The sequence below is a fragment of the Moschus berezovskii genome, chromosome 13 (assembly GCF_049115385.1).
Source record: "Moschus berezovskii isolate FMDL1 chromosome 13, NW_MosBer_1.0, whole genome shotgun sequence".
NCBI lineage: Eukaryota > Metazoa > Chordata > Mammalia > Artiodactyla > Moschidae > Moschus > Moschus berezovskii.
In genome coordinates this window covers 71,711,104-71,736,824 of record NC_142472.1, presented here as the reverse complement: position 1 = coordinate 71,736,824, position 25,721 = coordinate 71,711,104, and the positions used below count along the sequence as shown (strand labels likewise).

General features: G+C 39.4%; 1 protein-coding gene across 1 annotated transcript in view; it reads left to right on the top strand.

The window, feature by feature from the left end:
* Positions 1-25,721, top strand: part of GTF2F2 (general transcription factor IIF subunit 2) — a 150,389-nt gene that overhangs the window by 102,947 nt on the left and 21,721 nt on the right. The window contains exon 6 of the mRNA XM_055426057.2: positions 18,753-18,852. Coding sequence (XP_055282032.1) covers positions 18,753-18,852 — 100 coding nt within the window. The remainder of the gene's footprint in view (positions 1-18,752; positions 18,853-25,721) is intronic.

Sequence of the window (25,721 nt, the reverse complement as noted above, 5' to 3'; positions counted from 1 at the left end):
AGAACTGTGAGCCATCAGTAAAGAACAGGGGAGGCAGAGAGCCACCTCTGAGTAAGGGCTGGGTTTGCTGGGGAGGCAGTGGCCCAGGAAGGAGCTTGCCAAGCAGAAAAGGAGGAGTGAGTATAGAAAACGAGATGGCAAATGCCACGGGATCCTCAGACGTTCTAGAGGCTCTTTCGTTTGAGTAGCAGTCTGTCTTGCCAGGTGGCACTAGTGATAAAGAACCTGCCTGCCAGGAGACAAAAGAGCCGTGAGGGTTCCATCCCTGGAGAAGGGCGCGGCAACTCACTCCAGTATTCTTGCCTGGAGAATCCCATGGACAGAGGAGCCTGGTGGGCCACAGTCCATGGGGTCACAAAGAGTCAGACACTATTAAGCAACTTAGCACAGACGCACTGTTTTGCCTACTCTCCAACAGCTGGTAGCTTTTCCAGGTACTCCTCCAGTACCTGACAGCAGGCCTAGCTTATGTGAGGTCTGCAGAACACTCCAGAGTTCAGTGTCACATGCTCGCTCACTGGACTCACATGCTGCTCTGCCCTCCACTCACTGGCACTGCACAGCTTCTCTTCATCTCATCTTTGTTCTCCCTGACACGTCTCTCCTTACCCTGCTTCATTCTCCGTGTTGCATCCAGAAGCGACCTTGATTTCACAGTGATTCATTTGCTGTAGTCCCCATGTTTAACAGTTGACTCCCGATAGCTTTGGTTTAGCATAACAGTGTGATTCCAATCTCATTTGTGTGTCTTGAGCAATGCTGATGAAAAAGCCATTTAAATGGGAAGGAAGGGCAGCTGTCTGCCGTGGCGTAACACAAGTCACTGGGCTAAAGCGGACAGGATTAGAAAGTCCTGGTTGAAATCCGGGAAGATAAATCGAGATGTCCTATAAGTGTGGCTTTTACACCTGGATGTTTATACCAGTCAAAACAAGGACAAACAGAAGCATAGCATTGCCTTGAATTTACTAGAAGTCAGCCATAAAAAAGAAGGAAAATCTGTCATTTGCAGCAGCCTGGAAGCACTTGGAGGGTATTATACTAAGTGAAATAAGGCAGAAAAGACAAATACTTTTTTATATCACTTATATGGAATCTAAGAAGTATAACATACTAGTGAATATAACAAAGAAGCAGATACAGAGAAAAAACTCGGGGCAGTGTAGAGACAGGGGAGTAAGAGATACAAACTATTAAGTATAAAATAAGCTACAGGGGTATGTTGTATGACGGGAATATACCCAGTATTTTGTAATAACTATAAATGGAGTGTAACCTTTAAAAATTGTGACTCAGCATATTGTATACCTGTAACATATCATATTGTACACCTGTAACATATCATATTGTACATCAACTATACTTCAATAAAAAAATTTTAATTTAAAAAGTGTCAGGATATAGCTAATATCATTTTTGTAATAAACTTAATATGATAAATTTATATAACATATTTGTATCACTAACAAAAAATAGAAGCACATCTTTAGCTCCTGTATAGTGTCAGTTAAAAGTTCTTAGAGGCAATGTAAATTCATGAGGAAAAGACAGAAACATTGGAGTTTTTTAGTATGTAGCCTTTGTTTTTAGAAAATTAGAGTAAGAAAATGTGGAATGCTGCTCACTTCAGTCGTGTCCGACTCTGTGCGACCCCATAGACGGCAGCCAACCAGGCTCCCCCGTCCTGGGATTCACCAGGCAAGAACACTGGAGTGGGTTGCCATGTCCTTCTCCTGTGAAATGCTGCTGCTGCTAAGTCACTTCAGTCGTGTCCGACTCTGTGCGACCCCATAGACGGAAGCCCACCAGGCTCCCCCATCCCGGGATTCACTAGGCAAGAACACTGGAGGGGGTTGCCATTTCCTTCTCCAGTGTGTGAAAGTGAAAATGCTGGATGATTTAAATTCTTTGAGATAAATCTAATTTTAGCATTAATCTTTTGTCGCTGTGTTACAGAAGTTCATATCCAGCTTTTATTTTCATTCTTGGATGTAAAGTTTAAATTCTTCAAAGTTGAAACATAGGCAGAAATATTCTTTCCCTCCTTTCTATTCATTTTCTTGATGGAGAGAGAGTGAGACCATATGGCCTCGAACCCCATTCACAGTGGAAAGTCTGAAACAGTGATTCAATAGGGAGTCCTTTCTCCCTTCGGCATTCTGTATGATAGTCTAAATGACTCTCACTTCTTTGGATCAATGTCAGGGTCCCCACAGCTGGTCCTAAACAGATACTCTTGAACCTGACCACTCTTCTCATTTCCCCCCAGCTTTCATTTGATTCTAGATCCAACCAGTCCATTCTAAAGGAGATCAGTCCTGGGTGTTCACTGGAAGGACTGATGCTAAAGCTGAAACTCCAATACTTTGGCCACCTCATGCGACGAGTTGACTCACTGGGAAAGAGTCTGATGCTGGGAGGGATTGGGGGCAGGAGGAGACGGGGACGACAGAGAATGAGATGGCTGGATGGCATCACCGACTCCATGGACATGAGTTTGAGGGAACTCCGGGAGTTGGTGATGGACAGGGAGGCCTAGCGTGCTGTGATTCATGGGATCGCAAAGAGTCGGACATGACTGAGCAACTGAACTGAACTGAACTGAATCTCACTTTTTAATTTTTCAAAGGTTGCCAAAACAGTGTGTTAAAAGTTACCTTATATTTTCAGAAATTCTCTCTGAATCCCAGCCCACACTGATGGCCACATCCTGCCAGATATCCCCCATCTATTATTCCAGCATTTATAGTTTCATGGAGTTGCTAATGAAGTAGCCATTTGCTTGAGTTGCTTAGTCTCCATAGCAACAGTATCTTGGTTCGTGTATGCCTGGGTAGCTTCTTAACAGCTTGACATGATATGCAGCTAATATTTCTGATTTTTCCTCAGAAGCAACTGGAAATTGGCAGAATGATATTTTAAAATTTGCTGAATAGAAGTTGTTTGATTCCACTGTTGTATTCTCTTGGCACCCATCACATAGTCATAGGATCATAGACACTTTAATTTGGAAAAATGATTCATACTTGCAGTATATATCACAGGGACTGGCTAGAGAAATGCTGCGTCTGTCATCATAAGCAGCTTACTTAATCCCTACCCTAAATAATTTTAGGAGTAAAAGAAAGAAAGCCTAGGTTAGCAGTCGGGGCTGCTTGATGATCTTAAACGCTTAGCTTTAAACCATCTTAAATAATTCTGGTTGTAAGTATTCAAGTTGCAGTATAATAAATATGAAAATGGGAAAGTACTTATCACAGTAATTTTTCCAATCTTTTATTATCAGATTTCTGTTAGGTCAGCTTCTTTGAACTGCATTACCTCATTTATTTCCCCTCCTACACACCCACTCTAAGTTCCTTCAGTCACTACTGAAGCTAACAGTTGCATAAATCTGTTTTCATTTTTAAAATGTGTTTTCTTCAGATTTCACATAGTGAAAACATGCACCTTGCAGAAAATACACATTCTCTAATACACATTATTTGGACAAGACAGTGTAGCCTGTTGTGATAGAATTCACAGTTTCAAGAATCTGATCTCATCTTAAATGATAAAAAAAAAAATTATTGCTGTACCATCTGTTGTAGAATATGTAAAAGCTCACTTCAAACCACCCAGTTCATTTCACACCTCAATTGCTTTTATCAAACACACTCCATACTTTAACCCCTACCTCATATGTGAATAAATGAAACCCACAGATGCCCGCTTCCCTTTAGTTATCATCTTGATCTGTATAAAAATGCAGCAAACTCAACAAATTCTGACTAATTTCTTTCTTGGCTCTGAATATTGAACCTGAAGAAGCACCAACATATTTTAGAATGTGTTCATTCAAATATATATGTGTACATATACATACATACTTCTTTTTTTTTTTTTTTACTTTTTCCTGCCCAACTCAATTACTGAATGAATTGCACTAGGAAACCAAAGTTGCAGTCTGAGAATGTTACCTTGGATTTTTCCATGGACACTGACTTCACCCTCACCTTCAGCTAGCAGCACTGGAGGGATCTAAGTGCTTCCCTGGTGGCTCCGTGGTAAAGAATCCACCTTCCAGTGCAGACAGGAGATGTGGATTTGATCCCTGAGTCAGGAAGATCCCCTGGAGAAAAAAGTGGCAGCCCACTCCAGTCTCTTGCCTGGAAAATTCCATGGACAGAGTAGCCTGGCAGGCTACAGTCTGTGGGGTCGCAAAGAGTCAGACGCAACTGAGCACAGATGCACACCAAGGGTGCTGTCTGAGCACGTTCCCTGTGGACGTTCCATGGGCACAGACTTCACCCTCACCTTCAGCTAGCAACACTGGAGGGATCCAGGGGAAAGAGCTTGGTATAAAACTGTTACCACAAAGGGAGAAATAAAGCCAGAGTTTGTTTACTTAACTGCTATTCAACCTCATTCAGAATGTCTATAAAAGTAATGTTTACAAAAATTAATGACTCAGATCATCATATAAACAGTTTAGCAAAATAAAATGGATTTTGTCCACATAAATAGCCTCTGTAATAACTTGTATCATCCATGCATGTTGATGATGCAGAAAATATTTTTATACATTTGTTTGGGGCCCGTAATAGTAGTCATCCTCTGACTAATAGGAGCTACGTGAAGAATAGCCTGATATCCCTAATGTTTTATAGGAGTTAAAGACTATAAAGTAAGTGACTAAAGGGTAAAGCTGCTCTTAAATAGCTCTAGCAATGCAAGTAAAATGACAGAGTCTGAATCCATAAAGCATCAGGACTGTTTTTGCCCACACCTTGTTTTAGAAACTGTTTTCCTATATGCTCAGCTTTTCATCTTTGTACTAAGACCAGCTGTAAAAAACCTAGACTTGATTTGAACCAGATAGTGTTTTATGTATTTAGAAAAACCGGGACTGAAACCTTTCTATAATGCCTTCTTCCCTCTACTAATAGCAAGAAAAATTATTTTCTTAAACTTATAAAATGATATATTCAGTTCTTAATACATCTGTCCATAAGCTCTGCAAAAGAAAATTAGCTAGGTAACTTCATGTCGGTGCCCACAGCTCCTCACCAAATGATAACCTAGTCGGAAGCCTGTCTATCAGTCAGCAGATAAGAAGTCTTAGGAGCTTACAGAAGTGGGGGCTGAATGTCTCTTGAGAGGGCTGGCAACATGAACTGCCAAAACTGTGAAAATAGAGAATCTTAGGGTAATGATTACTCTCAGCACTTGATCAATGTGGTAACATGAGCATTAGTGTTTCTGTTATGAAACTGAGTTTTATTGTATGAACGGTCATCTCTAGCAGTTTCTCTTTTACTTTTTAAAGCATTTTATCCACAAAAGTAGAACCTGTGTGAGACTTTAAGCTCTCAAAAGCAAATTCAACTTTAAATTAATGAATACATTTCAATTCTTAATGAAAAGAAAAGGCTTTTGCATTCTGTTTCTTAAATACTTGATTGTTACGGTGTTTAATGAATATATTTCAGTTCTTAATGAAAAGAAAAGGCTCTTGTATTCTGTTTCTTAAATACTTGACTATTAAGGTGTTTTTAATCAAGATGTGTATGATGTGATTCGAGAATATTCAAGGGCTTGGCGGCACCCAGGACCCCACTCTGAGCTGCCAGAGTGACTGCCTGGCCCACAGTTCCCTCCTCCCGTCATCTCAGTCACACATGCCCATGGGGATCTATGAGCTCTTGTTGTTCCTGGGGACTCCACCAGGAAGCAGAAGGCAGCAGTCAGTTCCTGAGCTGTGGGGAAGCTCAGACAGGAGTTCCTCGAATCAGCACTGAGGCAACACCTGCCCTCTGTAGAGGAGAGTGATCTGGGAGAAGAGGTGGATGGCGAACTCTGAGTGGCATGAGTACACTGATGATGTCAAGATCTCTGCACGCTGTCTCCGTGGATCCACCTCCCACCAAAGTCTGTGAGGGTCAGTGTGGATAAGTGTTGGGCTGAGCAGTTAAAGGACATAAAAATCTAAGCTAATCATTAGACATTATGGGCAGAGAGAGGCCCAAGAGTTATTGTTTAATGTCCCCTGAAAGCATTAGCCTCTTTGGCCGATGAAGTGAAACAATACGTGTAGAATAATCTAAAGCTGTATGGAAAAAAATTTAGAGAAAACCAACTAAAAAAATGTCCAGGCAGTGAAAGAGGGCCCAGTGAAATAGGTAAAGGGAAGGAGGGGAAGAGTTACTTCGTTCAGTTGTATCCACTCTACAGTTGGTCTGGAAGTGACCCTGTTCCTGGGAAGAAAAACACATAACCTTCTGTAATTGGGTTTTATATGAGGAAGACAGGAGAAGATTTTTCAAAACTATTTAGTTTTAAATGGTTATGTGTTATCTGTGTAACTTAAGAAGATGTGCTGCTCGAGTGCGTTTTTCTACTTTTGTTAGACTTATGTTCTAGTCACTGCTGGTTGAAAGTCATCTATGAGAGACTGATTTGAGTGCCCTAAGGGTTAACTCCAAAAATACTTTGACTGCATCTAAAATTCAGTAAATTTTTAAAAATTCTGATATATAAACAGTTACCCAAAACTGTAAGCTCCTGTATTTTTAATATGTCTTTTGGTGTTGTGGTTTAATTATAATTTGTTCTAATTTGCACTTTCATGAACATTGCATGTTTTACCCGCAGCTGAATGACATTTAGAAAGAGATTTTCTTATCGTTGAAGACATCAAAGGCAATGAAAGAAAGTGCTTTTTATCTGATGTAGCCAGATACCCCTATCAGGATAAAGGATGAACATAGTTTCCATAAATCTTGGTTTTAAAAGCTGTTCAGTGAAGCAGATTATTATTAAAAGTTGTGCTTATTCAAATAACTTCCATACATTTCTGTTTAGTGTGACTATTTGAATGATTACAATAAGTAAAATCATAATAAAATGTATTGAATTGTACTTTGGGACAAGGTACTTTTAAGTGTTTAAAGATTATCTCACATATTTCTGTTGCTATAGTTATTTTTTCTCATGAGAGTGCCAAGGTATTGAAGAGATTGGCTAACTTGACCAAAGTAACACCTAGTAGTAGAACTAGACCTTAAAACCAGAATCTGGTCTTCGATCCTGCCATGCCATGGTGTATGGTACATTCTCTCTAAACTAAGCATTGTTCAGAGCCATTCTGGGTGCCATAGGTTTGCTTTAATTTTTGATTTTTAATGGGAAATTATCAGCATTAATCTGAATTAAAAAGGTATTTCTTTGTTGCTTTTTTGAATACAGTCATCCCTGGGCATCCATGGGACATTGGTTCCAGGACCCCCTGCAGACACCCAAATTCCAGATGTGCATGTCCCTTATACAGAGTGAAATGCACAGATGTGCCTGTCCCTTATACAAAATGAAATTTACAGATGTGCCTGTCCCTTAAATAAAATGGTATTAGTACAGTTGGACCTTATTATCCATGCGTTTTGCATCCTCAGCTACAGAAGGCCGGCTGTATTAAGTTATAAATACAGTTCCTAGTCCTTTTTACCCACCACTCTGGGAATCATAGCAAATTATTTAGACTTTTTACTTTTCTTGTAGTATGGAGAAGAGAAATAAAAGTTCTTAAAAATGAAACAAGTATTTTCGTCTTTCATCATCCATTGGAGTTTCAGATACTTTTCAAGAGTAGCTACTTGGACATGTCTTGAGAACTAACAAATGATCCCTGATTTGCTAAACATTTTTTCCTCATGAGTTTCTACTTTGTGCCTGTACTAAAATATTAACTATTTGATTAACAGGAAAAGCAGAAACAGTAAAGGGTTTTTTACCTCAAACGCTGTTGCTTCCTTCTGCCCCCACCCCCTTCCACTTTGCCTGCCCTTGTTCTTCCCCCATCACGCACATACACATGTTGAAATACAGTCTCTCCAAGGTGAAAAACAGTTTGCTTTCAGGAGATGGTATAAGAAATCATGCTTGACATGGTCTAAAGAAAAAACACATTGCAGTGAATAAGTTGCAGGTGACCAAAGTTCATAGTTCTTCAGACACTCTATCAGATCTAATCCCTTGAATCTATTTGTCACTCCCACTGTATAATTGTCAGGGACTTGATTTAGATCATACCTGAATGATCTAGTAGTTTTCCCTACTTTCTTCAATTAAAGTCTGAATTTGGCAATAAGGAGTTCATGATCTGAGCCACAGACCTAAGTTCATAATTATTTGAACAAAAACTCCAGGCAGTGTAAATCTTAGGTACCCTTTTGATTCCCAGAGTCACAAGAACTGGTTGTGTGTGCTGTCTTCTGCCCCCTTCCTCCAGCTTGGGCATCTGTATGGTGCTTGGACGCGACCAGAGTGCTGGTGACTGGGAAGTGATGACACTGGCATAGGCTGAAGGTGCGCTTCCCTAGTGGCTCAGATGGCAGAGAATCTGCCTGCAGTGCAGGAGACATAAGAGACTTGGGTTCGATCCCTGGGTCAGGAAAGATCCCCTGCAGAAGGGAATGGCTACCCACTCCGGTACTCTTGTCTGGAGAACCCCATGGACGGAGGAGTCTGGTGGGCTACAGTCCACGGAGTCACAAAGAGTCAAACATAACTGAGTGACTAACACAGACAGGCTGAAGGTATCTACTGAACATGCCTTTAAGATAATAAGTAGATTACTCAAGGAAAGAATATGAGAGCAAAGGAAATTATATAAGATAGTAAAAATATTCTGGCCATTGGGTAAGATACTTATATTTTGGACTATTGAGTGGAGATTCTGTGTCTTTTAGCTAATGGAGGATACTCTCTGGAATGCTGGTGATGTATGCTCTTCCTGGAGAAGTGACAGTTTGACAAGGGATTGACAGTCTTACAGTGTTTGGCTGTAAAACAAAAATTAGGCAGTAATTAAACAAAACCAAGATACTTATAAAGTGTCTTCATTATGCTCTCATTTATTTTACCTTACCCAACACATACCCAGATACTTGTGGATGACTGGTTTCTAACGAATCTAGGAGCACGCAAAGTCCATTGTGAATTTTTATTCCCTCATCAAGGAAAGAAATATTCTGTCTGTATTGTCCTGTACGGTGTCCACATGTGGCTATTGAACACTTAACATGGCTGACGTGTCTGAGGAAATGAAGTTTCAGTTTAAATAGTTGCATATCACTAGTGGCTACTCTATTGGATAGTGCAAGTGGTTAATGGAGTTTTTTCCCTTTGTTGGGTTTTTCCTACAGAGTGAAAATTAAGCCTTATGTATTTTACAGTCTCTTCTCTTAAAATGGCAGATCTAGGTGTTAGCATGTGCTGTGCTGTGCTTAAGTTGCTCAGTCCTGTCCAACTGTTTGGAACCCCATGGACTATAGCCCACCAGGCTCCTCTGTCCATGGGGATTCTCCAGGCAAGAATACTGGAGTGGGTGGGTTGCTGTTTCCTCTCTATGTTACTGAAAATCTTATGATATGATGTCCAGATTACCATTATTGATTAACTGGAGCCTAAAACTTTGCTTCTTCTCATCTTTTTTTCCCTCACTTGCTTATTTAGCACATTTATATTGCATGCCTAATTTCTAGGCCCTGGGAATATGAACAAGGTCCCTGTTTTCATGAAGCTTAAAATAATTAACAGGTATTTGTAAGACACTTAAATTACTTAATGTTTACTCTCTGTAATCCTTCTAGTAGTCCTTCCAGGTAAGGATATGTTTGATTACTTGTCAGTTGCAAGTGCTGAAATTTTTTCATATCCACATTCTAACAGACAAATGTGTATTGGGTTGTCCAAAAAGTCCATTGGGGCTTTTCCTTAAGGTGGTATGGAAAAACACAAACAAACTTTTTGGCCAACCCAATACTGTTAATACTATTACTGTTCCTCTGAGTCCTGTTGAAGCTTCCTGTAAATGTACTGTCTTAAAACTTGGCATCATCAGACCCTTTTGGTATTAGTAGATCACCTGGTTATTCCCTCACCTTGCCTTCCCCCCAGCCTTCTGTCCCACACCTGTCCCCCCAACCCCCCGCTCCTAAGCTGGGCCTTCTTCTGAACATTGCATTTTGTTTTCTTACTTGGGGCCCAGAAGGTATCCTCTCACTCACAGGCAGTCCCAGCACTCTGGCTGTTCCTGCTTCTCCTTGCAGGGACACTTTTCTCTCGCTCACCCTGCAAATGTCAGCCTCCTGCTCCCCCTTGGGAAGCACTGTTTACCTCCTTCACTGCTTTACTCCCTCCTTTTCAGAAATGAAATCAACATCGTAAGATAATTTACCTTCTTTTGTGAAACCTGTCATTTTAAGAATAGCATAAATTGCAGTCAAATGCAGCTGGAGCAGGAAGGATAGATGAATGCTAAAGTAATGATATTTACATCATAAAATGACTCCTACACATCGGCAGTTGCTGATGGAAACTGTTGTTCAGTGATTTTGGAGTTGCTTAATTCTATACTTGACAACCAGATTAGCTTGGCAGTATTGCTTAGGGATTTTTGCTTAGGCAGGAGAATAGTTTATATGTATATAATGAGACGTTATTGTGGAATTTGTTACTACAGGATTCAACCTTTTCTCTTGTGATATAATTGTCCCAATAAAGGTGTCATTTGTTCACTTGCTTAACCAATATTCTTTGAGTTACTTTTATGTAAGATGCACTAAGTGAGATCAATGAAGGATTAATTGAATAAAATATGTAGACTTGTCTTCCCCAGTCTGCCAACAGCTTGCTACTGCTGCTAAGTCACTTCAGTCGTGTCCAACTCTGTGCGACCCCATAGACGGTAGCCCACCAAGCTCCCCATCCCTGGAATTCCCCAGGCAAGAACACTGGAGTGGGTTGCCATTTCCTTCTCCAATGGATGAGAGTGAAAAGTGAAAATGAAGTCGCTCAGTCGTGTCCGACCCTTAGCGACCCGATGGACTGCAGCCTACCAGGCTCCTCTGTCCATGGGAGTTTCCAGGCAAGAGTACTGAAGTGGGTTGCTAGAGCAATAGAAATTTGGCTTTTTTTCATTGTTTTAGATTTTGACATTTAAAATATTTGGAGGGTGTTCATACTACTTTTTTATTTGAGGATTGAATTCCCATTACAGTGTATAAGTTGTAATACACTATAATGAAGATCTTTAAGTAACTTTAATAAGGTGGATTATGAACCATAATTATAGCCAGTGGCTAATAACGTTGATGAAATAGGAATTTTTTTTCAGTGTTGTAAAGAAGAATGTATTGGACTTCCCTGGCAGTCCAGCAGTTAAGACTCCATTCTTCCCATGCAGGTGTGTGGATTCGCTCCCTGGTCAGGCAACTGTGATACTACATGCTACTTGGTGTGACCAAAAAAATTTTTTTTTCTTTAAAAAGAATGTGCTCTTTTGTATGTGTGTGTGTAGACTTGGGCTAACTGAAAGCAGGTGGGTACCTTCAATTTCCTTTCCGATAAAGGAAAATTGCTTTTTTTGAGATGTAGTTGTTATGCAATGTTATATAAGTTTCAGATGTACAACAAAGTGATTCATAACGTTTAAAAGTTATATTCCATTTATAGTTATTATAAGAGAATTACTTGTTTTGAACTAAACTCAATGAGCTTTTAATTAGAGATGTTATTCAGTTATACGGCATTTTAGGGAGTGTATAGATTAACTACTTGAAGCTTTGGGTTAAAAAATAGAAAAAATCCAAGTTCCCATTGTTTTGCTTTCTATAAGGAAAAAGTAAGATTGAGGAGATGTATGCAGAGCTTTAACACAGTTTCTACAGCATAGTAAAATATTTTATAGATGTCTGTTGTCATGGTTATTTTATTAGTGTTTTCATTAGGTTTATAGCCCTTGAGCTTTTCCTTTGATTGGAAAGTGAGAAACTGATCCTTTAAATAATATGCTAGAAAGACTGGTAATTCAGTGAATCCTAGTCTTCTAAGACTGTGGACATATACTCTAAACTGTCCTGAAATGGTGGTAGTAATTAGCACCACTTTTTTTTTTTAGTGGTTTGTAAAAATGAGATGGTCTTGGGGGTGGTCTTGGTTCCTGTCTCCTGTACAATGTCACGAACTTTGCCTACCAGGGTCCATCTAGTCAAGGCTATGGTTTTTCCCGTGATCATGTATGGATGTGAGAGTTGGACTGTGAAGAAAGCTGAGCGCCGAAGAATTGATGGTTTTGAACTGCGGTGTTGGAGAAGACTCTTGAGAGTCCCTTAGATTGCAAGGAGATCCAACCAGTCCATTCTAAAGGAGATCAATCCTGGGTGTTCATTGGAAGGACTGATGCTAAAGCTGAAACTCCAATACTTTGGCCACCTCATGCGACGAGTTGACTCACTGGGAAAGACTCTGATGCTGGGAGGGATTGGGGGCAGGAGGAGAAGGGGACGACAGAGAATGAGATGGCTGGATGGCATCACCGACTCGATGGACATGAGTTTGAGTGAACTCTGGGAGTTGGTGATGGACAGGGAGGCCTGGCGTGCTGTGATTCATGGGTCTCAAAGAGTCGGACACGACTGAGCGACTGAACTGAACTGAAAAATGAGATGGCTGGATGGCATCACCGACTCGATGGACATGAGTTTGGGTGAACTCCGGGAGTTGGTGATGGACAGGGAGGCCTGGCGTGCTGTGATTCATGGGGTCGCAAAGAGCCAGACACGACTGAGTGACTGAACTGAAAAGTAGGGTCTAGCTGTGTCCAAATGATAACATAGTAATATTTTTCTATTATTATTTCTTGAAAATAACACCATGTTTTTAAGTTTTCTGAAAAAGTTAAGACTCTGTTTAAAAAAAAAAAAAGCTGTATTTATTTTTGTCTGCGCTGGGCCCTCACTGCTGTGCACTCAGCCTTTCTCTGGTTGTGGCAAGTGGGCACTACTCTTCATTGCAGCGGGCAGGCTTCCCACTGAAGTGACTGCTTTGGTTGTGGTGCACGGGCTTAGTGGCCTTGCAGCAGGTGGGATCTCCCTGGACCAGGGATCAAACCCATGTCCTCTTCATTGGCAGGCAGATTCATAACCACTGGACCACCAGGGAAATCCCAGACCAATTTTTTAAACAATTGGGACAATAAACCTGTCAGCTTTCCCCGAGTCCAGCCCGAAACCTCTATGTGTAGTTTGCTGTTCAGCTGTGCAAACCAGACATTTCCACACTGCATTATTTTGTACACCCTAGTTTTAAACCTTATTTTGACTTTGAAGGCGTTTTGAGGTCAGTGATGTTTAATTTGGTACATTGTTCAGTGGTGAAATGGAGTTGCAAATTGTTCTGACACTTCATGGGATAATGTTAGATGAATTATTTAGTGTTAAGTAAAGAACCCTGCTAAATTATTTTAAACTATTCAAGTTAATTAAAGTCTTTTAAGGTTTAGTTCTTTAAAAAATATATTTTCCATCCATAGGTTAATCTTTTGAGTTTTGAATCATAAGATATCCTCTTTTAATTAAAACAAAACCCTTGGACTTGACTTTTTAAATGTATAATAAGGTTAAATTTTTATAAGCTGTTTAAAAAAAAAGTTAATTCAGTGTTTTCCTTTATATATTTAAAAGATTGAATACTTTGAGGCTAAAAATGACATGACACTCTATGGATGATGAAATTGGCTGTTAGAACTTCTGCATTAGAATTAAAAGGAAACCATGCCACCTAAATCTGAGTCATGATACAGTGGCTGAAAATAAATTCTAGTGTAAGAGTATGACAAGAATAAGCTACCATTTATAAAAACGCACTTAACCTAAACACACTGAAATCCCAAGGAATTTTCAAGCTGTGAAGTAATGGGAACAATCATTTAATGTGGAAAGAAGCCAGTGCATGCCTCCCTCCTTGAATGTCTCATAAGATCAAATTGTGGAGCGAGGTGATTGAAACAGAAAAGATAATTTAGTGGCAGCATAACAGCTAGATTACCATTTAGAGAGGCTAGGCCCCTGAGAACTGATTGCATTAAGGGGATAGGCCTAGGGTTAGAATACAGAGAGAGGTGTTCAGAAACAGGCTGCCACTTGTTTGTTTGTTTGTTTTTCCTCCAAAGGATTTACACATGCATAGTTCTCAGTTCAGTTCAGTCTCTCATCATGTCCGACTCTTTGCGACCCCATGGACTGCAGCACCCAGGCTTCTCTGTCCATCACCGACTCCCGGAACTTGTACAAACTCATGTCCATTGAGTTGGTGATGCCATCCAGCCATCTCATCCTCTGTCATCCCTTTCTCCTCCTGCCTTTAGTTTTTGCCAGCATCAGGGTCTTTTCCAGTGAGTCAGTTCTTCGCATCAGGTGGCCAAAGTATTAGAGCTTCAGCTTCAGCATCAGACCTTCCAATGAATATTCAGGACTGATTTCCCTTAGGATTGACTGGTTTGATATCCTTGCTGGCAACCCAGTCCAGTATTCTTGCCTAGAGAATCCTGTGGACAGAGAATCCTGGTGGGCTGCTGTCCATTGGGTCGCACAGAGTCGGACACGACTGAAGCAACTTAGCATGCATGCATGCATTGGAGAAGGAAATGGCAACCCACTCCAGTGTTCTTGCCTGGAGAATCCCAGGGACGGGGGAGCCTGGTGGGCTGCCGTCTGTGGGGTCACACAGAGTTGGACACGACTGAAGTGACTTAGCAGCAGCAGCATAGTTCTAATCCTTTGTAAACATTCTTATACCTGTCTGCAACTGTTCGTTTCTTTCTAAACGTTTATCTCGCAATCACTTTGCGACATCTTCTCGGCTTGGAGGCGTGGTTTCCACTTTTGGGCTTCACCCCTTATGAACACGGGCGGTCCCGCTTCAGCTTACCAAGTGCACATCTTGGAGTTGTTCTTTACTTTGTAGCAGCGCACAGTCAGTTGTCATAATACCAACCCCCTGTCCCTCTTCAGTCTGCAGATAACCAGTTATAGGTAAGCATTTGTTTAATGTTTGTCTTCCGCTAAGCAGGTCTTTTCTTGGTAGACAGAGGCACCCAGAAAATATCCTTATGCTGGGAAAGATTGAAGGGAGAAGGGGAAGACAGAGGACGAGATGGTTGGATGGCATTACCGACTCAATGGACATGAGTTTGAGCAAGTTCCAGGAGATGGTAAAGGACAGGAAAGCCTGGCATGCTGCAGCCCGTGGGGTCGCAAAGAGTCAGACACAACTGAGCCACCGAACAACAGCAAGAATAGGCACCCAGTAAAGGTTTGCTGGATGACTGCCTGCAAGAAGCTTCTTCTAAAGTCTGGGCATGGCACAGCTTCAGCCGTGGGGATGCACGTGAGGGAGAACAGCGGCTTGAGCTGGAGAGGGAGCAGGGACTAGATCCCAGAATGACACGCAGTCATGGGAAGAAGCTTGTGCATCACCCAGGAACAGTTAAGAGGGCATTGAAAGATTGTAAACCCGAGTCCATCTTTGTGTGGATATCTCCCTTCTAGGGCTCTAGCTAGTGCTTTCTTCCTAGTTTATGGAAACCCTACTTGGCCCATGAAAACAAAGTAACACAGTAAATGCAATTTATGGTTACATGTACAGTAAATTTCTGAAGACATTTCTAGAGTACTTTTTTTACACTTCATAAAATTATGATCTTATATAGTTAAAGGATATATATGGATTTGTAAATAACTAGAAGAATTAAAATATTTATATTTTAATACTGAAATAACTATATTTAATTTGTTAATCACAGTTAAAAACAAAACCAGTAGTATTTACAGCTTTCAAGTTAAAAAAAAAAACAATTGGTAGATCTCTAATATCTTCTGAGGAATTTGGTATTATATCAAATCTCAAAGGCAATTCCAAAGAATGTTCAGATTACCATACAGTTGCACTTATTTTACATGCTAACAAGATTATGCTCAAAATCCTTCAAACTAGACTTCAGCAGTACGTGAACTGAGGAATTCCAGATGTACAAGCTGGATTTAGAAAAGGCAGGGGAACCAGAGATCAAATTTCTAGCATCCACTGGATCATAGAAAAAGCAAGGGAATTCCAAAAAAATATCTACTTCTGCTTCATTGATTATGCTAAAGCCTTTGACTGTGTGGGTCACAACAAACGAAATTTTTTTTTTTCAGAGAGAAAGTTTTGTGTTTTTTTTTTTAATTTTTATTTTTATTGGAGGCTGATTATTTTACAATATTAATATTGGTTGGTTTTGTCATACATTGACATGAATCCACCTCGGAAACTGTGGAAAATTTTCAAAGAGATGGGAACACTGGACCACCTTACCTGCCTCCTTAGAAACCTGTATGCAGCATAAGAAGCAACAGTTAGAACCGGACATGAAACAGAGGACTGGTTCCAAATTGGGAAAGGAGTACATCAAGGCTGTGTATTGTTACCCTTCTTGTTTAAACTCTATACAGAGTACATCATGCAAAATGCAGGGCTGGATGAAGCTCAAGCTGGAATCAAGTTTGCCAGGAGAAATATCAACAACCTCAGATATGCAGATGACACCACCCTTATGTCAGAAAGCAAAGAGGAACTAAGAGCCTCTTGATGAAGGTGAAAAAGGAGAGTGAAAAAGCTGGCTTAAAACTCAAATTTCAAAAAACAAAGATCATGGCATCTGGTTCCATCTCTTACGGCAAATAGATGGGGAAAAAGTGGAAACACTGACAGATTTTATTTTCTTGGGCTCCAAAATCACTGCGGATGGTGATTTCAGCCACAAAATTAAAAGATGCTTGCTCCTTGGAAGAAAAGCTATGACAAACTTAGACAGCATATTAAAAAGCAGAGATAACACTTTGCTGAGAGAGGTTCGTATAGCCAAAGCTATGGTTTTTCCACTAGTCATGTACGGATGTGAGAATTAGACCATGAAGAGAGCTGAGTACCAAAGAATTGATGCTTTCAAACTGGGGTGCTGGAGAAAACTCTGGAGAGTCCTTTGGACAGCAAGGAGATTAATCCAGTCCATCCTAAAGAAAATCAACCCTGAATATTCATTGGAAGGACTGATGCTGAAGCTGACACTACAATACTTTGGCCACCTGATGTGAAGTGCTGACTTACTAGAAAAGTCACTGATGCTGGGAAAGACTGAGGACACGAGGAGAAGGGATGACAGAGGATGAGGTGGTTGGATGGCATCACTGACTCAGTGGACATGAGTTTGAGCAAGCTCCAGGAGACAGTGAGACAGCGAAGCCTGGTGTGCTGCAGTCCATGGAGCTGCAAAGAGTCAGACAGGACTTAGTGACTAAACAACAACCACCTAAAAATAAGCAGAAAGAAACAGAAAAGAAACTCCATCCAACAAATTAAATAATAATGTTATAAAAAAAGAAACAGTTACCTTTTATACAGCAAGTTGTTCCTTTGAAGGAATTTTAAATGAAAATTATTTTTAAAGTCCCATTAAAAAAAAGTAATATATTATGTTCAACATATTATTTTTAAATGAGCAACATTTTTATAGCTTTCAAACTAACCTTCAAGAAACAATATTTCTTTTTCCTTTAAAAAAGTATACTTACTTTTCTAATTATAAAAGTGATAGATGCTTATTGCAGAAAATTTAGAAACTATATGGGAATCTTAAATGCCTTCATTCTGATCTCTTCCCATCTTTCATGTTAAGTTCTACTTTCTTTAAAACTGTATCATCTTTTTTTTGTCTATATCAAGTAGATAGTTTTCAATTTCTTTGCTGTGATCATTGCATCTCACTCGTTCCTTTGGGTTTCATATAACTACTTGCTGAAATGAATCCTCGAGTAGTTCTCTTGGTGAGGATCTATGTTTTTGTATGAGTATTTTTATTTCATTCTTACTCTTTGATTATAATTTAGCTAGACGTGGCTGACAATTATTTTTCCTGTAGTGCTTTAAGTTATAAAGTCTAGAGGTACAATGGTGCCTTTTGTCCTTTAAAAATAGTTACTTTGGAAGAAAGTAGTCATTTTGGAAAGTTACACCTTTTCCCACCTTAAAACGTTTTTTTTAGATTTACTGTGCTCATATACCGGAATAATTTAACTTTTAAAATAAGAAGTAAATGGTTGAATGTGAGTCACTGGGTATGTTAATGTATATGTTGTTGTTCTTTAATTGGTAAGTCATGTCAGACACTTTACAACCCTAAGAACTGTAGCCTGCCAGGCTCTTCTTGTCCATGGGATTTCCCAGGCAAGGTACTTGAGTGGGTTGCCATTTCCTACTCCAGGGGATCTGCCCACCCAAGGATGAAATCCCCGTCTCTTGTATTGGCAGGTGGATTCTTTATCACTGAGCCACCAGGGAAGCCCATGGTAATATTTAGTCCAAAACAAAATCTCCTAAGATTGCTATTTGAATATGTACTAGTATTATATTTTATAATATGCTGTACATAGTGTCATATGTTTATTTTATAGTTCTCTTTCCAAAAGCGCTAGTTTTAGTTGTATGTTAATTTAGATGGATCATTTATCTGCACTGTCCAGTGGAGCAGCTACTAGCCTGAGTGCTGATGTGTCCTGTTTTTGTATACTTTTGTCAAATGAATGGAAGTTTTGAATAAATACCTTGATTAGTTTTAGACCATATAACTTAAGATAATTCATTTTTACGTGCAGATTTTTTTCCCCACAAATTTAAAGCTGATTTGCTTCTTTGTTTTAAAAGTTAAGGTTTGACTGTACAGTATAAGATTTAGAGGGAAGTTGTAGAAATAAGTGAGATGGTTTTAAGTGTTAAGGCTGATATATCTTCTTTATATGTGAAGTATTAGGTCTTGATAAGAAGAATTATCGGAATACCTATTCAGGTTTCACTCTAATAAACAAGTAAGTTTGTTGATAATGCCTTCTGTTTTTCAGATTGCAAATAGAAGAATCTTCCAAACCTGTAAGGCTATCACAGCAGCTGGACAAAGTCGTGACAACCAATTACAAACCTGTTGCTAATCATCAATATAATGTAAGTCTTCATGTCTGTTTTCATTCTGCTCTGTCTTTAATGTCATAGACTCTTAGGTTTTGAAAGGACCTCAGCACACACCTTGCTGTCAGGTGCTTGAGGTATCCAGGCTTAGTGGGCAAGATAACAGTTTGCCGAGCTTAGAAAAGGTATTCACTCTATAGCCAAAGTCATACAATGAGAAGAAGACAACCACTGTTGAAATGACTCCTGAAAGGTTTGTCAGAGAAATTAAACATTTCTAAAGTGTTTCTAATGTTTTGAAGCATAGTATCTTTAAAAAAATATATTAGCTTTAGAGTTTTTTCTATACCTTTATAACTGAGAGTAAGATCATGAACAAATGGTCATTTTTCCCATTATTAAGATTGCTTTGCCTAGTTTCGGCTTTTATAGGAATTTTTACAGCTTCACCCTACTGTGTAAAGTGTGGGCTGCCTGTATGTAAAAAAACTTTTTCATTAAAGTATATTGTATGTTTATTATATATATTGGAAAAGGAAATATCAACCCACTCCAGTGTTCTTGCCTGGAGAATTCCATGGACAGAGGAACTTGGCAGGCTATAGTCCATGGGATCGCAAAGAGTCAGACATGACTGAGGGACTAACACGCACATTATAAATATATAGTGTATATATTTGTACACATACACAGTGTGTGTCTGTATAGTGCACACATCTTATGTGTACTTTTTGCCGGGCAGTACAAAGGTCTAACTGCTGTAATTACTGCTGTGATCCTTATTTTATAGATGAAGAAACTGGGGCACAGAGAGGTTAGCTTCCTTGAGGTCACACAGCCAGTAATCAAATAGTCCAGACGTTGAACCTTGGAAACTGGTTTAAGAGCTTTACTGTTTTTTTTTAATTGAAGTATAGGCAACTTACAATGTTGTGTTAGTTGTTGGTATCCAACAAGGTGATGTGATTATATATATGTATGCATGTGTACACATGTGTGTATATATGTACAGTGACAGTGTTAGTCTCTCAGTCATGTCCGACTCTGTGACCCCGTGGACTGTAGCCCACCAGGCTACGGGGGGGTGGGGGGGTGTGTGTGTGTGTGTGTTTCTTTTTCATTTTAGGTTATTTCATATATAGTAGTATATATCTGTCCATCCCTTACTCCTGCTTTATTCCTCTGCCCGTTTCCCCTTCGATGACCATAAGTTTGTTTTCTATGTCTGTGAGTAGGAACCTTGCTCTTCAGAAACCTCTGTTGCTGTAGATCCTTAGCAATGCTTAAAGAGCTAAGTGATTTGGGTCTTGGAGTACCTGCAGTGTAAGGAGAAAGTGATGATTTTCTGAAAATAAAAGCAAGTCCAAGTTAAATCAAGTAGCAGTTGAGAGTTGATACCTACTTTGAGAGTTGATGTCCTACTTTGTTGCTTAAGATTCTCCTTGATACTGAATTTAGGAAGAAATAAATACTCTTTTTTAAGTTTGGCCTTTAAGTTCCAAGCTGATCAAATGATGTGGGTTAGTATCTGCCCAACCACTACTTTATGATAGTTGAATATCTTCTGGTTATTTTACAAAGACAGGTAGCAAATGTAGACGCCTCCAGGGCCAAGCAGGCATCTTCTTGGGTAGGATGCTGAAATTTAAGAAGGTAAATGGTAGAGACTGTGATGAACTGAAGTGCATGTGCCCCTTCTAAAGACATCCAGATTTTAAAAATTGCGACACTCTGTTTCTCTCTATTGTTCATAATAGGAAAAGACTAGAAACAAATGTCCCAAAATAAGGATTACTTCAGTACTTTAACAATTGTTATTTTTTAGTGGTGGGTGCTAGAGTGATTTTATCCTAATTTTCTTTTTTATGAAGTCTTTTTGAATTCTTGGAATTGTCACGGTGAGTACCTATTGTCTGAATTGTTACAGTGAAAGTTTTACAGTGTGAAATTTTTCTGTTGCAATGGGAAAGGGAGGAAAGCTAGGAAAAAGTGTTAGTACTTACCCATGACAGTGTCCTACCAAAGTTACCTAAGATTTGTCTCCTCTGAACAAAAAATTTTTTTTTTTTTTTTAATGCCAGTTTTGTGCCTGAGATACCTACTCTTGGCAAACCAAATAAATAAAGTTTCTGTCTACAAGGAGCTACCATTTTTTTCAGTTTCTCTGGTCATGCCCTTTCAGACCCTGTTCAGGTATAATCTATATTTCCTTTGACCTAGTGAGTCCACATTTTTAAATTACAATTGTTTTTTTCTTTAGTTCCATTACAAGGGTCACTCTTGTTATACTGCTACATACCATCATTTCTGAAGCAAAAGGAAAATCTCTCTTAGGTCACTGCTGGCACTTTTGCTTATATCAAAGCTCTGACCTCTGATTCATGTTCAGAGTGACGTTGGCACTATATCTACCTGGCAGGTATAGAAGGATGGATTCCAAGTGTCATATTTTTGGGGTGCTTTTCATTGCTCTCCTTTTACTACTAAAATAAGTACAAATACATTGTATTCTGAACCACTTGTTAGGATATAAAGCTGTCACATCCCTTTTAAAGAGACTTTAACATCAAGTGACATTTCAGTTCATGGTATCAACCTTTGTTAAGGTTGTCATAGCGTGAATGAGTCATTAATATTAATGTAATTATAGTGATGAGTCATATAATAATCTTTAATTAACAAAGATTGACTGTAAGCTACCATGTTACACTGCTTGAATGTTCAGTGATTTCCGCCGCCCCCCCCCCCCACTCCATGAGAATGTATCAGAAATTGGTGGAGGCACCAGCATAGCTCTTAAAAGCATAGTCAGTATTATAATAAAATGCTAACTATAATAAGAGTATAAAGCTTTTGTTTTTGTGGTCAGGGAACTAAGAGCCCACAAGGTGCGTGGCCGGGGAAAAAGGTTTTTTAGTGATAGAGTCATATAATCCAAATATAGAGTCACTGATGTATAAGATTCCTTTCAACTGCCTCCATCCCTGACTGCAGGTAAGGGTGCCTGTGTATGTTCTGTGTTCTGGTTGACTCTGGACATCATTATCCCACCTGTGTAAATGTCATAGCATTCTTTTATGTAGTCTCCAGTCATAGGACCTTTTTCATAAGGAATCCCTTCTCTCATAAGAAATTGTGCCCTCTGTTGTCTAGACAATGGTCTCAATGCTGGCTGTAGACTAAAATCACCTGGGAAGCTTTTAAAAAAGAAAAATACCTTCAGAGATTGGTTGTATTGATCTAATGTGGAGGCCAACTATCTTTAAATTTTTTACCTAGGTAGTTCTGGCATTCAGCCACTGATCCAAAGAGACAGGAAATGTTTATAGTTCTGTCTGCCATCTCCTATGGCTTGGGGAGCAAAAATGATACCTAGAAGGAAGACCAGGAAGTCTCTTTCCACTAAACCCGAGGCTTTTAGAAAGAATTAGTATCTTCTTGTCTCTAACATCAACTCCCCACCCTACCCTGCTGCCCCCAGCTTGAAAAAAAGACTTCTCTTTTCCTTTTCTCCCCACCCCAGCAAGAGCTCTTGGTCTGAAAGTGATAGAATATTAGAAGAAACTGAGCTAGAAAATTAGTGTTGGAGGGAACAGAACTATTCCATAAAATCTTGAAGTAAACCCCTAGAAACTAAAAAGAAAATTTACTATAATGCATATTCTGTTTCATTCTGTGGAGCGACCAGTTGTGTTAATCTTCAGAACTAAGGTTGTTGGGGATGTTTTTTTGGCTTGGTTTTTTTTTTTTTGTTGTTGTTTTTAAGTATTTATATATATATATATATAAAATTTGGAATTTTGTTGATTAAAGTGGATGCCTGCAGGACTGAATCTAAAGGCCTTTCAGCAATATTTGCCTACTATATGGTTTAAAAAAAAATGCTACATGCTTTGTCCATTTGAATTTGCACACCAAAGACTGATCAACCCTAAAGAATTAATTTCCTCCCAAGAGATGACAACACATTAGGCAGAAATAGAAGCATTGGGGGTGGGGGAATCTTTCATAAGGATTTAAAATGCAAACCATGATATTCAAGGCTGTCACGCTCACGTTAAAAGTTAAAAACCTCCACAAAGACTGCCTTGACAAAGCAATCAAAGTATTTCTGCAAACAACAATCTAGAAATTTACAGACATCTGTATTATAATATTTTAATTGGAAGTGGGTGGCATTTATAATTTCAGTCAGGGATTATTGTTTCAGTAATGACAGTTGAACAGCCCTATACCACATCCACAATGGGTGTTCAACATTTGGTTGCAGTTTAGTCTTGAATAATTTGTTATATATTTTGAAAGTAAAATTGTGTATGATGGAATTTGGGAATTATAAAAATTTGTACCTGGAGATGAAAGTTCTTTCTGAATTGACATTTCTGTGCAGTTGGTAACACCTTAGTTTATGGTCATTGGGTATAATACAAAAGCTATTTGTAGTCTAATAACTAGCTTAGTAGTATTTTGTGGTGGCTACAAACAACTTAGAAATCGGACTGCTTTGAGTGTCGTTTCCTGATAGTTCCAGTGCGAAACAAAATGCCCAAAGGGAAAAGAGCTAAAAGGAGAAGAAACAGCATTATCTCAAAACAGTAGTCTTTTCCTAGACTAGTGCATATCATGTGTTGTTAATTTGTGGAATTAATTTTTAGTACAGAGTTATAAGTACAATATTAAGACTGCCATTTGTACACTGAGGAGCTTAAAAAAGAGAAGTTGTCCGTCTAGTCAAGGCAATGGTTTTTCCCGTGGTCATGTATGGATGTGAGAGTTGGACTGTGAAGAAAGCTGATCGCCGAAGAATCGATGCTTTTGAACTGTGGTGTTGGAGAAGACTCTTGAGAGTCCCTTATACTGCAAGGAGATCCAACCAGTCCATTCTAAATGAGATCAATCCTGGATGTTCATTGGAGGGACTGATGCTAAAGCTGAAACTCCAATACTTTGGCCACCTCATGAGACGAGTTGACTCACTGGAAAAGACTCTGATACTGGGAAAGGTTGGGGGCGGGAGGAGAAGGGGACGACAGAGAATGAGATGGCTGGATGGCATCACCGACTCTGTGGACATGAGTTTGAGTGTGCTCCGGGAGTTGGTGATGGACAGGGAGGCCTGGCGTGCTGTGATTCATGGGGTCGCGGAGAGTCAGACACGACTGAGCGACTGAACTGAACTGAACTGACCTCAGGGATCTTAGTTTTGGCATGAGTATAATTAGTTGCTAATAATTTAATGATCATGGGGTCCTTTTAGTCCCCTTTTATAATTACATGTACTTTGGAACCATCTGATACCACAGAGCAGAATTTGGGTGACAGATCTCTCTTGAACATTCTTAAAAAAAAAAAAAAAGATTTAAATAATGCCATAGTACAAAAATTGTATTGAGCCTTTGATAGGCTTGGTTAATGCAGAAAGATAAGCATACAAGTCTTGTCTGTTTTCTCCCCATTTTAAAGGAGGAGAGCACCAATGTTAAATGCAGTGTTTTTGAGATTGAAACATGTAAACCAAGATTTAAAAAGAAAATTTTCTGTGTAGAATTGGTACTTTTCTCACTGCTCATTAACATTACAAATCACAACCTAATCTGACTTTTAATCAATACCTTCAGTATTGATTTTGAAGTTTCTTTCTAATTTATTCTCAGTTCTTATCTTTAGTCCTTTTGGGTCTGACATATGGCTTTTAGGGTTGAGACAACTTGATAACAAACTTAAGTTTTTCTCTCCACTGCCTATGGGACTGTATGCCCTCTCTAAAGTGGACTATCTTACTTTACTGGCATGTTTTGTTACTTGAAAACATTTTTCCTGTTCATCCTCCTAGCTTCTCGAGTCGTTTTGCATGAGGAAGAGAGGGCTATGAGTGTAAGCTGAATATACCATAACTTCTGTTTCCTATTTCTTGAATTTAACTTTCCCATCTTCTTTCAGCGTAAATTAAAGCTGGGATGGAAGAGAAGACAGAATATTGTACAACTGTAGACCCATACTGAGAGTACAAAAACATAACACTCCCCTTTGCTAGGTTCCCACCTCTCTGTCTTGTTTTTCTTGAGGACCAGTGACCTTTCGCTGAATGAAGTCCCACACCCCACTCAGGCCTGTGAGAAGGAAACAGGCTTTCTCCACTCTTCCTTAGTCTGATTCTACCTCCCTCTATTTTGTAGACGCCAAGTTAAGTTTCTCTTATCCTCCAGTTGGTCGGAGTAAAGGGTTATCTTCTTCCCATGGTTTAGACTTTTATACTCTTTCCTCCGACCCTGCTTTCTAAACTGTCCATCACAGTGGACAGAGCAAACCCTTTCAAGCACAGTGCAGCTGTGGAAGGGAATTTCAGGATGCAAACTGAGTACAGTATAAATGGGGGCAAATATGACATGTTTTAGATGTTGGTCAGCAAAGAAAGGCTTAAACATTAATCACTTAAGGCATTCCGTGATGTTGTTCCTCTTTTTAATCCAAAGGCCCTCCTTTTGTAGATGTGTGGGCTTTGTCTTGATCTGTCATGCTTTCTTTCTCCATCCTACAGCCACTGTCTTGGTTCTATCCTCCTTTTAACCCCAGAGAAAGAAAATTCTACCTTGAGTGTCCCTCAAGTCCATCTCTTTTGGTCTTGGCTATAGCTCTGCAGCCTCCTTTCTCACAGAATTGGGGCAGAATCTGTACTTCTGCCTTTGACCATAAGTGCATTTTTTTTCACCTGGTACTGGGCTGGGTTTCATTCCTCCCCAACAGTACAGTCTGTGCCCTGCATTTACGCTTTTTTCCCAATGTCATGAAGTTGTCCTAAGTAACTCTGGTCTCTTTTACTGTATTACTTCATTTCAAATACTCAAGGCCCTCTGTATACATTTTAATACACAAGCCTTAAGAAAGGGATACCTTTTGAAAGAGAG